Source organism: Carlito syrichta, unplaced genomic scaffold (genome assembly GCF_000164805.1).
Source record: "Carlito syrichta isolate Samal-C Ts95f unplaced genomic scaffold, Tarsius_syrichta-2.0.1 Scaffold153564, whole genome shotgun sequence".
Lineage (NCBI taxonomy): Eukaryota > Metazoa > Chordata > Mammalia > Primates > Tarsiidae > Carlito > Carlito syrichta.
The window spans coordinates 42,980-54,972 of record NW_007097660.1 but is presented as its reverse complement, the minus strand read 5'-3'; the positions used below and the strand labels follow the sequence as shown (position 1 = coordinate 54,972).

General features: G+C 56.1%; 2 protein-coding genes across 3 annotated transcripts in view; one reads left to right on the top strand and one right to left on the bottom strand.

The window, feature by feature from the left end:
- Positions 1–1,626, top strand: part of CLDN6 (claudin 6) — a 3,510-nt gene extending 1,884 nt beyond the window's left edge. Inside the window, exon 2 of one of the 2 annotated variants that reach the window (XM_021708891.1) lies at positions 848–1,626. In XM_021708891.1, the coding sequence (XP_021564566.1) occupies positions 869–1,534 (666 nt within the window). In that variant the 5' untranslated portion in view covers positions 848–868 and the 3' untranslated portion in view covers positions 1,535–1,626. The remainder of the gene's footprint in view (positions 1–847) is intronic. The other variant, XM_008050630.2, reaches the window with a different exon arrangement.
- Positions 1,627–2,815: 1,189 nt separating this feature from the next.
- CLDN9 (claudin 9) lies at positions 2,816–3,469 on the bottom strand. Its single transcript, XM_008050631.1, has one exon. It carries the CDS (start codon positions 3,467–3,469, stop codon positions 2,816–2,818), a length of 654 nt encoding a protein of 217 aa, XP_008048822.1.
- Between the last annotated feature and the right edge of the window lie 8,524 nt (positions 3,470–11,993).

The window sequence follows — 11,993 nt, the reverse complement described above, 5'->3', positions numbered from 1 at the left end:
TTTTTTTTTTTGAGTTGGAGTCTCACTCTGTTGCTCAGGCTGGAGTGCAGTGGCACGCTCGCAGCCACCGCAGCCTCGACCTGCTGGACTCATGTGATCCTTCCACCTCAGTCTTCCAAGTAGCTGGAACTACAGGTACGTGCCACCGTGCACAGCTAGCTTTTTTATTTATTGTAGAGATAAGGTCTCACCAAGTTACCCAGCCTGGTCTTGAGCCAGTGGGCTCCAGCCATCCTCAGCCTCCCAAAGTGCTGGGATTATAGGCATGAGCCACTGCACACCCTGCCATGACACAGGGTTAAGATCAGGCCAGTGGCCCCAGCCTGGAATGTAGACCAAGTTGGGATGAGGGGTTTGGACAATGTGTGGTGGATCTCCAATCTATGTTGAAGCTGACAGGGTTTGAGCCTGAAATTCGGGGCTGGAACCAAGCCACCATCTGTGTGCCCCACGGAGACCACCTGGAAATTGCACTGCCCTTTCATCCCTCTTGTTTACCACTTGTCAGTTTGAACACATGTTCTCAAGGGTGGCTGTGGCCCGGAACTGGCATTTGCTCAACCTTCTGCTGTCCTCTTTCACTTGCACTCAAACAGCCAGGACAGGGCTGCTTGCCTGTTCCCTGCCGTGAGCCAGTTTCTGCCACATAACCAGAGAAAGTAAATGCTGGAATATGCAGCAACCATGTTGCTCATGAGAAATGAGGCTCAGGGAGCGAGTCTCACCTGAATTGCAGGATGGGATGACCACCTCCGGGGTGCATGCTCCTGATGTCCTGCGTGGCGGCCACTTCATGTGGCAGGGTCTGGGCTGCCGGTCTTCACCTCACGGTCTTCTGTCCCCACAGTGCAGCTCCTTCGGTCTCGCCATGGCCTCTGCCGGTCTGCAGATCCTGGGGATCATCCTGACCCTGCTGGGCTGGGTGAATGCCCTGGTGTCCTGTGCCCTGCCCATGTGGAAGGTGACCGCCTTCATCGGCAGCAGCATCGTGGTGGCCCAGGTGGTGTGGGAGGGGTTGTGGATGTCCTGCGTGGTGCAGAGCACCGGCCAGATGCAGTGCAAGGTGTACGACTCGCTGCTGGCGCTGCCGCAGGACCTGCAGGCTGCCCGCGCCCTCTGTGTGGTAGCCCTCCTCATGGCCCTGCTTGGCCTGCTGGTCTATCTTGCTGGGGCCAAGTGTACCACCTGTGTGGAGGACAAGGACTCCAAGGCCCGCCTGGTGCTCACCTCTGGGATCATCTTTGTCATCTCGGGGGTCCTGACCCTAATCCCCTCCTGCTGGACGGCGCACACCATCATCCAGGACTTCTACAACCCCCTGGTGGCTGAGGCCCTCAAGCGGGAGCTGGGGGCATCCCTATACCTGGGCTGGGCGGCCTCGGGCCTTTTGTTGCTGGGTGGGGGTCTGCTATGCTGCACCTGCCCCTCAAGGGGGCCCCATGGCCCCAGTCAGTACATGGCCCGATACTCGGCAGCATCTGCCCCTGCCACCCCCCAGGGGCCCTCCGAGTACCCCACCAAGAATTACGTCTGACAAGGGTCAGAGAATGGGGGCCCCCATCCGTGAAGCCATCAAGAGATAGTGGTGCCTGACAGCTTGGGGGCAGGTTTTTACCTTTTGTCTTTGCTTCTTTGGGGGAGAGGTACTTAAAAATCCATTTGATAAGGAACCCACAAAATGACTCAGAATCCACCTGGGCTCTGCTGTTGGCATTTCTCACCTTGGATGATGGAACCAAAGAGTGATGATTTGAGTTTCTGGATCTTTCTCCACCCTGAACATCCCTGTCTTGGGAGCCAACCCGAACCGAGGAACTAGTGAAGGCTGCCTGCTGTGCTGGTCTTTGTGACAAGATGTATTGTCCCCAAGAGTTCCTGTTGCTGCTGGGGGCTGGGCTTTCCTAGACTGCAGGGACAGCCACCCCCTTACTGGTCTGGACTCTGGAACCTCCCGGAACCCTGAGCCTCTCACATCCCTGAAAGAGCAGGCAAGAAATCACCAAAGAACTGTCCACCTCCACATCTTCCAACCTCCGACCTCTGGCCTGTCTTCCTGTGCCTAGTTAGGTCCCAGCTGTGCTGCAGACCGTCCCCACCTGCAACCCTCCCCCTCTGCCCGCCCTGCCCACCTGCACTCCAGTTTTTACTCAATAAAGCATGTTTTCTTACAGGTCTTTGCCCAGTACCCAAGCTGGCTAGGGGAGGAGGCAGACATATGTAGTTCACCATCCTTGGTACCCTGTACCTTCCTTGGCTCAGACCCCATGGCCTGAGTGCTCCGGTGGGACCTGGAGCAGCTTGGCCTGACAGCCACCAAGGGAGGCCACCTGGCTGTCCCTGCCCAGCCCTGGAGGCAGCACACAGATCAGAAGAAGCCAAGTTACAAATGCTCTCTTTATTCCAGATTTGCAGGTGGGGGCAGGGGTTGGAGGCTGGGCCCGTCTTCCCCAGCGGGCCAACTCCAGGACCGGGTGAGCTGCTGCCCTTCAGGTGAGGCCCAGAGTTCTGGGGCAGAGAGGGCTCAGAAGAAGAGAGCCAGCCTAAGTCCTGGACAGCAAAACAGAACAAGGGGGGGAGGGAGGCAGACCAGGATACCCATGGTCTCTGGCCTGGGCAGGTTGTGAGAGGGAAGAGAATATGGAGGGTTAGCTGAGCCAGGCTGGCTGACCCAGCCCTGGAACCGGGTCTGTATGGAGCTACTGGAAAGTGGATTTCCCTGGGCAGAGGGTGGTAGCAGCAGCAGGCAAGGGTGAAGCAGGGTGTCTGGTCTCCAGGGGAGACTGAAGGTGATGGACTCCCAGCAGAAATCCCTGCCTCACACGTAGTCCCTCTTGTCCAGCCCAGAGGCGCCTGAGCGGGAGGGGATGGAGTAGCCGAGCCTGGGTCCACGGGGCCGCTCCAGCTGGGGCGCGGGGCATGTGCAGCAGAGCAGCCCCCCACCCAGCATGAGCAGTGCAGCCGCTGCCCAGCCCAGGTACAGGGAGGCCCCCAGCTCCCGCTTGAGGGCCTCAGCCACCAGGGGATTGTAGAAGTCCTGGATGATGGCGTGCGCCGTCCAGCAGACAGGGATAAGCACCAGGATACCCGCGAGGAGGAGGATGACCCCCGCGGTGAGCACGATGCGGGCCTTGGCTCCTTCATCCTCCACACATGTGGTGCACTGGGCACCCGTGATGGCCACCAGCAGGCCAAGCAGGGCCAGCAGGAGGGCAACCACACAGAGGGCGCGGGCAGCCTGCAGGTCCTGCGGCAGCGCCAGCAGCGAGTCGTACACCTTGCACTGCATCTGACCGGTGCTCTGCACCACACAGGACATCCACAGCCCCTCCCACACCACCTGGGCCACCACGATGCTGTTGCCGATGAAGGCGGTCACCTTCCACAGGGGCAGGGCGCAGGACACCAGGGTCCCCAGCCAACCTAGCACAGCCAGGGTCATGCCCAGGAGTTCCAAGCCAGTCGAAGCCATCTGCCCCCTTGGTGAGGTCTTCTCAGCCCAGGCGGCTTGGTTGACTCCACAGGTGTGCCAGAGGTGCTGGGTGGGGAGTCACAGGGTGGGTGGTTGTCTCGGTGCTCAGCAGATGGGGGAGTTTCGTTGGTGTCTTCTGGTGGGACACTCCTCACATCTGTGGGTCTTTTGGAAGACACTTCCCCTCTGGGCCTCCCACAGGTATGTCTCTGATCTTCAAACCGGGCTCAGGGTCCCACTCAGCTGAGTGGCTTGTCATCTAGAGGGTCACCCATCCGACGCCCTGCTGCTGCTGCTGTCCCTACCACGCCACAGGCACGTCACAGCTGAGTCTGCACCGGCTCTCCAGACCCACCATCAGGCTCAGGTTGCCACTGAGCCGTGCACTCTGCAGATGCCACCTGGGGACTCTGCTGCCTCCTCGCTGCAGGCGGGGTTTTAAGGCCCAGGCAGGGGAGGAGCAGAGTGAAGCAGGAGGCGGCGACTGGGGAAACCAGAGCAAGGGGAGGGGGAGGCCTGGGGCGCTTGGGCAGGTGGTAGGACGGGGGCCTCAGGGACCACGGGGGATACCGTGGCCGGGAGGGGACAGGAGAGGAAGACCATCTGCGCGTGTGGGAATCGGGGACAAAGACGTGGGAAGACTGAGGACAAACAAGAATAAGCAGCGGGGCCTCAGGACAGAGGCGTGGGCCTGGGGCCCTTCTCCAGAGCTTCCTCCTTCAGCAGCTGCCCCTCCCCCCCATCTTTGCTCACCCCCTGCCCAGTTTCATGATGTAAACGTGGCCCAGCTCCCCCAGTATCACACAGCCCCGCCTGCCAGGACTCTCCGGAATCCGATCTGTCCCCTGTCTCAGCCCAGTGGCCCTGGTGGCTCCCGGGGGGGAGCCCCGCCCGCATGGTTCCCCAGGCAACAGGTGCCTGGCGCCCAGCTCAGGTGGCATCACCCTGGCAATGGCCTAGAAAACTCCCCCCACTTCTATCTCAGCTCAGGTGTGCCTGCTCCACCCCCACTGCTGAAACTAGGGAACTGAGCTGAGGTCTCCAGAGATGGGGGGAGATAAAGAATCTGTTGTGGAGATAGGGGAGGGCGGGCATGGAGGGGTTCTGGGGATGGGAGGGGTAGGAGCTGGGTCCAGAACCCAGGTATGGTGGAGCCCAGGACAGGCTGTCTTCCCTCGTGAGTGGCCATCAGGCCAAGATACCAGGAGTTGGGCATAGGGCTGAGGCCCAGGGGACTCCACTCAAGAGCCCTACCTTCTAGCCCACCTTCCTGAAAATGCCCCTTGGAGCCCATGACTCTCCTGTGGGAGCAGCCTGGGAGTCACACTGACCTGAAGCTCAAACACTATGACCCGAACAGATCATGGAAGATCAAGGTCCATCCTTCACCTCCTTGTGTCAAAGACCCACTTGAGAATCCTCACAGGATGCATGGAATATACACCTACAAACATGTGCCCCTCATTTTGGGGGGCTCATGAACTCCCTCGAGCTTCTCCCCTGGTGTGAAGAATTCTCAAAGATCATTATTCACTGAAGTGGGGGGGGTGGCTGAGGAAAATTCCTTCCATCCATACTCTTTTCAGGGAGGCACATTGGATTTTCAGAGTAGACTTCACCTGGGAGAGCCTCTCACCGGCCCCTCTCCTCCCGAGGAAGACCTGGCTGCCCTATGCCACCTGGCCACCAACGCTGGTGGGGACAGTCTGGCGGGTCCCACACACACCTGGTGGCTGCACCACTTCACAGCACTGCCTCGGGGCTGGTGGCTAGATGCACCCCTGCTCAGTGTCCCCTCACCTATTCGTGGGACTTTATTTATAAAGGAGTCTAACCTCAAGGATTATTCAGAATCTGAGCCCAACAGTGGGAGCATCACTTCTGGGAATGGGTTTTGATATTCTGGGGGGTCAGTCATGGTGGTGCGCACCTATAATCCCAACACTTGGGAAGCTGAGGAGTCAGGATTGCTTGAGGCCAGGATTTTGAGCCTAGGCAACATGGCCAGACCCTGTCTCTACAAAAAAAGAAAAACAAAACTAGGCATGGTGAGGCCCACCTGTGGTTCTAACTACTCAAGAGACTGAGATGGGAGGATCACTTGAGGCCAGAAGTTTGACGTTGCAGTGAGCTATGATATGATCCCGCCACTGCACTCCAGCCTGGGTAACAGAGTGAGACCCCATCTCTTAAAAAAAATAAAAATAAAAATAAATAGAGAGCTGGGCTCGGTGGCTCAGCCTGTAATCCCGCGCCTTTGGGAGGGTGAGGTGAGTGGATTGTCTGAGCCCGCAGTTTCGAGACCTGCCTGGGCAACTTGGCGAGACCTCATCTCTACAATAAATCAAAATTAGCCGGGCGTGGTAGCGCGCGCCTGTAGTTCCAGCTACTTGGAAGGCTGAGGTGGAAGGATTGCCGGAGCCCAGCAGGTCGAGGCTGTGGTGGTCAGGAGCGGCCACTGCACTCCAGTCTGGGTGACAGAGTGAGACTCTAACTCAAAATAAATCCAAAAACACAAAATTAAAAAAGAGAGAATTTTTTTTTTTGTTTTGAAAGAGAGTTTTGTGCCCGAGCTCAGAGGTTCGAGACTAGCCTGGGCAACTTGGCGAGACCTTGTATCTACAATAAATAAAAAATTAGCCATGGTAGTGCATGCCTGTAGTTCCAGCTACTTGGAAGGCTGAGGTGGGAGGATCCCCTGAGCCCAGCAGGATGAGGCTGCAGTGGTTATGAGCGTGTCACTACACTCCAGCCTGGGCAACAGAGTGAGACTCCAACTTAAAAAAAAAAGAGAGAGTTTTATACTTTCATTCAGATTTGCTAAGGTGTTTGTGACCCTAAAAAAGCTTGAGACCATCCCCCTCCAATACAGACATTGAGGCCAGTGCCAATTAGCTGGCTTGGAATGTAGACTCAAGTTAGGGCTTCCTCTGTACCTCACCCCAGGCTTCCCCACTGGGAAGGCCTCCTCCAGCATGAGGGGAGGGCCTGGTGGCCACACAGAGGCTGAGGATGGCCACTAGTGGGCTTCGGAATCTGGCCAGGTTTGTCTAGCTTGTCCTGCCCCAGGACTGGGATTTTGCAGAGTGGGGGTGGGGTGGCTCAGCACATGGGCAAATAGAGGCTGGCCTGTCAGGGGCTCCCTCTGCAGCCTTCCAGGGGCTGCCAGGAATCTGGCCACACAGGTTTGGTCAGGTGTCAGGCAGCAAAGGCAAGACTGGGTCTCTGGAAGGCCCACCTTCCCACCCCACCCCCACACCTGGCAGCCCGAAGCCTCCTCTTGCCTCAGGCCTTAGGTGACCAACTCAGCCCAGTTTACCTGGTTCCATGCTGGGTTTGAATATTGAGCCCTGTATCCTGGGAACCCGGGGCAGCTGGGCAGCTGCAGTGGGCTGTGCTTCAGTGGCCCACCAGTTCCACAGACAGCTCTAAGCCCCAGTGTTACAGCCCAGTGGAGGGACGCACATGCCCAGTGAGGTCATGCCTGGAGAGGGCGCTTAGAGCACACCCAGCCCTCTGTGGCTGCCATCTTTACCCTCGAACAAAGTGAAGAAAGCCCACACTCCGGGGACCTGCCAGCTCAGAGTGCAGACACCCCACCCCAGTGGTCAGCCCTGCAGGGCTGGCCTTCATGGTGGCCCACCCTGTGCCTCCCGCTCTTTGTCTCTAAGATTAGAAGACCAAGCGGTCTCTTCCTGAGGTTCAGGGGTAAGTCGGAAAACAGCTGGGAACACGAGGCGAGGCTGAGGAGGGTGGGGAGCTGCCCTTGGGGGAGGATTCAGGGCTTGCGGGCAGGAGAGAACTTGTCCTCAAACCTCTCAGCCCAGACTGGGAAGCCCTGGGCTCTCTCCTAGGTCCCTGGGTCCACCTGGATTCAGCTGGATCCTGGGAACCGAAGAGTTAAAGTCAGGGCCTAATTGGTCTGGGACAAAGGGCGAGAGGACGGAGAGACCCCGCTGGAATGCCATTGATATGGAGAGTTGGGGGCTCGCATGGTTACCATCTCAATGGCACTTTAACACCTCTGGGGCTCCCTTCCCCATCCCCCATCTCAGGGGAAAGGAGGGAGAAGGAAACCTCTGGGAGGTCTAGTCCTCCACCAGCCCCTTCAGGAGTGACAAAGCTGGGCCTTGTCTTTGTTCTCTCTGGGAGGACGGAGGAACCGGTAGCTCAGGTGGGCAGAAGAGACGAGTTCAGCTCAGGTCGGGCAGAAGTGGGTTAATTTCTGCCTTTTAGAGGGGAAGAGTGTGGCCCCATGACAAAAGAGGGGAACTTACAGTTACCAAGAGCTGCCAGGGCGCCAGGAATGGTACGGGATGTGGGGACCGCATAGTAAGGACCCCGAGGGCAGCATCACCCGCTGCCCCCATGGAGTAAGACCTTGGGTTTACAGGAAGAGAAGCCAATCCCCTGACTCCGGGTCTCAGAATACTCTCACCGGCTTCCTACCCCCATTTTACAGCCAGGAAACAAGCTTGGAGAGCTCAGGGAGCATGAAAGGGTGAAAAGCCAACATGGAATGACTTAATGAAATAATTTTAACTCAAGTGCAGCCATTCTGACACTGCCTGGTTGTCATGTTTCTCTAGCAGCTCACTTTAATTTACCCTCTACAGCCGGGCTCGGTGGCTCAGCCTGTAATCCCACGCCTTTGGGAGGCTGAGGTGAGTGGATTGCCTGAGACCGCGGGTTCGAGACCCGCCTGGGCAGTGGACCTCATCTCTACAATAAATCAAAAAATCAGCCGGGCGTGGTAGCACATGCCTGTAATTCCGGCTACTTGGAAGGCTGAGGCGGAAGGATCGCCGGAGCCCAGCAGGTTGAGGCTGCGGTGGCCGGGAGTGGCCACTGCACTCCAGTCTGGGCGACAGAGTGAGACTCCAACTTAAAATAAAAATAAAATATAATTTACCCTCTAATCCACTAGTCAAGAACAGAACCGGTTTCTCAGAGGTAGCTATTGATAATTGTCTTACAACCTCTCCCTGGCTTATTTAGTACTAATTAGCTTTTTTTTTTTTTAAGTCAGAGTTTAACTCTGTCACCCAGGCTGCAGTACAGTGGCACGCTCATGGCCTCAGGCGATCCTTCTGCCTCAGCCTTCCAAGTAGCTGGAACCACAGGCATGCACCACCACTCCTGGCAAATATTTTGATGTATTGTAGAGATGAGGTCTCGCCAAGCTGTCCAGGCTGCTCTCAAACTGTGGGCTCAGTCAATCCTCTTGACTGGACCTCCCAAAGTGCTGGGCATGAGCCACTGTGCCCAGTCTGAGTATGCCACTGCACTCCAGCGTGGGGGACAGAGTGACGCTCCAACTCAAGAAAATAAATAAAAATAATCAGCTTTTCTATTTCGAGTATTTGAATAAAAGACAAGCTAACCTGATCAGTCCCTCATGACCTGAATGCCAGACCCCATCAACATGGCAGCAATCATGTGACTAACCTACCCGTCTGCCTGCTGTCCATCATCATAACATCAGTTCTTGTGCTTAAATGTCCCCTTTGTGATCACATGAAACAGACCACCACCAATCACCTTAGCAACCTGTGCCATCAAAGGGAAGGTTTAAAAGCATTCAACCTCATTTGTCATGGCTTTACTCAATTCTGGTTTGGTCACGTGGCTCTTTGTGTTTTCCTAGCTTTAGCCCTTTCCCTTACCTTGGGGAGGTGAATCTCTCCTAATTTCTAAATAAACTACATTTTCCCATCTAATTTCTTTTCTTTTTTTTTTTGGAGTCTCACTCTGTCACCCAGGCTGGAGGGCAGTGGCATACTCAGGCTGAACCACCACAGCTTCAACCTGCTGGTCTCCGGGAATCCTTCTGCCTCAGCCTTCCAAGTAGCTGGAACTACAGGTATGCACTACCATACCTGGCTAATTTTTTTGATTTATTGTAGTGATGAGGTCTCGCCAAGTTGCTCAGGCGGGTCTCGAACCCTCAGGCTCAGGCAATTCACCCACCTTGGCCTCCCAAAGTGCAAGATTACAGGCTGAGCCACCGAGCCCGGCCTCCAATCTAATTTCTGTGCAATTCTTTGCATCTTTTGCAGGGCACTGAACCACAGACCACCCCCACCCCCGCTGGATCTGACCCAACAATGGAAACCCCACTGAGATTGTAACCTAACAACCTGACCAAGTGTCCACACGGATGTGTCAGGATGATGAGCCCGACACAAACTCGGACCCTAACTTCCAAGCCAGCCCCTTGGGTAGGTTCAGCAGCACCTCTGGGCCTCCTCCCAGCAGGCAGCAGGGCAGGGCCTCTTGCTCTTCCGGGCCTCCCTTGCACCATCTTATGCCTCCTTTTCCCAGGCTCCATGGGGCTCCCCATGCAGGGAAGTCTCTGCAGGGGAACTGCACTTGGATCTGATGGCAGGGAAGCCACCCTCCACCTGCCGGTTCACTCTCCCCATCGGTGGCCCTGCTAAGATGCCCTTTGCACCTACTGGCAGCAGGCAGACCTGGGGTGAGCCCCACCCAGGGCCTCCCTGGGCAAGTCACAGCTGCCTAAACCTTGGGTGCCTCTTGGCTATAAAGGAGAGAAGTCAGCCCTGCCCTCCCTGCCAACCACCTCCTGCCTCCCTCAGGGGCTGCCCCTGCCCTCAGGGTCACAGACACCCCTTAGGGCTGGCACCCCCCACACCTTGAGAATCAGGGGCATAATGGTGGTTTCACTTGCAAAGCTGTGCAGACTCCACTGCCTGGATAACAATTAACTTTATTATCACTCCTAATTGTGAATCTAAATCAGCAGCAAGTACCGCTCCCAGGCTTGGAGGGCGCCCATGTTTAAGTCTCTTTAAAAGGACACATTCGTCGGGCTCGGTGGCTCAGCCTGTAATCCCGCGCTTTGGGAGACTGAGGTGAGTGGATTGTCTGAGCCGCGGGTTCGAGATCCGCCCGGGCAACTTGGTGAGACCTCACCTCTACAATAAATAAAAAATTAGCCGGGCACGGTAGCGCACACCTGTAATTCCAGCTACTTGGAAGGCTGAAGCGGAAGGATTGCCGGAGCCCAGCAGGCCGAGGCTGCCGTGGCTGGGAGCGGCCACTGCACTCCAGTCTGGGTGACAGAGTGAGACTCCAACTCAAAAAAAAGAGGACACATTCATTCCTGTCCTTCCCCTCTTAAAGAGGGAAGGACAACCCAAGCCAACACAGCTTAAAAGGGGTGGGGAAAGTCCAAACCAACAGGAATGGGCCCTGTAACATCCAAAGAAGGGCAAAGGTGGTCACCCCATCTTCTTCCCAAGGCAGTAAGAGCTTTATCAAGGTACTCGTGCTGCCAGCTCCTGCCCAAGTTTCCAGGGGCACCCAGGGCTCCAGGTCAGCAAGGCGTGGGGCCTCTGGGAAGGCAGTTAGGGCGTGGGCCAGCCCCACAGTGGGAGGACCCTGCCTGTATGGGTAGGGTGGTGGCACGCAAAGCCATACATCCAAGCCCTGGAATCTGTGGACATGACCTTATTTGAGAAAAGGATCTTTGCATTTAACTACATTTGCAAATGTAGTTAAATTAAGGATATCTAGATGAGATGATCTTAGATTTAGGGTAGGCTCTACATCCAATTTCTTATCTGATAAACCCTGAGGGAGATTTGAGACAAGGAAGGAAGCCCTGGGAAGAAGGGATTGGAGTGATGTGAGAGAGATAAAGACAGGCTTAACCCCCTGTGGAGGGAGCATGCCCTGCCCACACCTGGATTTTTGACTTCTGGCCTCCAGAACTGTAAAGAATACATTTCTGTTATTTTAAGCCACTCGGTTTGTGGTAATTGTTACTGCAGTCACAGGAACCTCATGCACTGCCCTTTCTGCTGGTGAGTCCCAGACTCTCAGAGGTTCCCCAAGGTCAAGGTTGGCTTCCTGATACCACTCCTGAGCTGCTGTAGAAGAGCCCATTGAGAAAGGGCTCCCGGTTACCTGAGCTCAGGCCACCTGAGGAACAAAGAGAACTTTATTGAGTTGTACCTGCTGCCCCGAAACTGGGGGTGGGGGTGGGGAGGGGACAGGAATGTCCTCTCAGGACTCTGCCTGGGAGCTCTTCTCTCCCATGGGGGTGACTTCACAGCCCTCGCGTGTGACCTTCGGGTCCAGTATCGATCAGACCGCCCTCCTGGTGTGCCCAGACAGCCGGATCCCTCGATCTATTTTAGTTCAAAGTTCCACTTCTTAGAACTTGGAGGCAGGATCAGAATTCCCAAGAACCACTCACACACAAGAGAGGAGTGCCTTAGCGATGGCATCAGGGCCTTTACTTTATAAGGAAAAGCGAGACATTAGGGATACGCTGGTTAAAGGGTTCTGAACTTCTGTCTTCCCAAGGTCCCCAGTTCCTTCCTCCCGTGCTGTGCCCCTCCACCTCCCCGGCTGCCCTGATCACCCGCCAGTTTCTCAGCGCGGGGGATGAGTTACATTCTCAAATAACCTAGCAAGACGCTGTCTGCGGGGGGGGGCGGAGGGTGGAAGAAGGACCCTCATCGTAAAACGAGTCTATTTCACACTCACTCCTGGG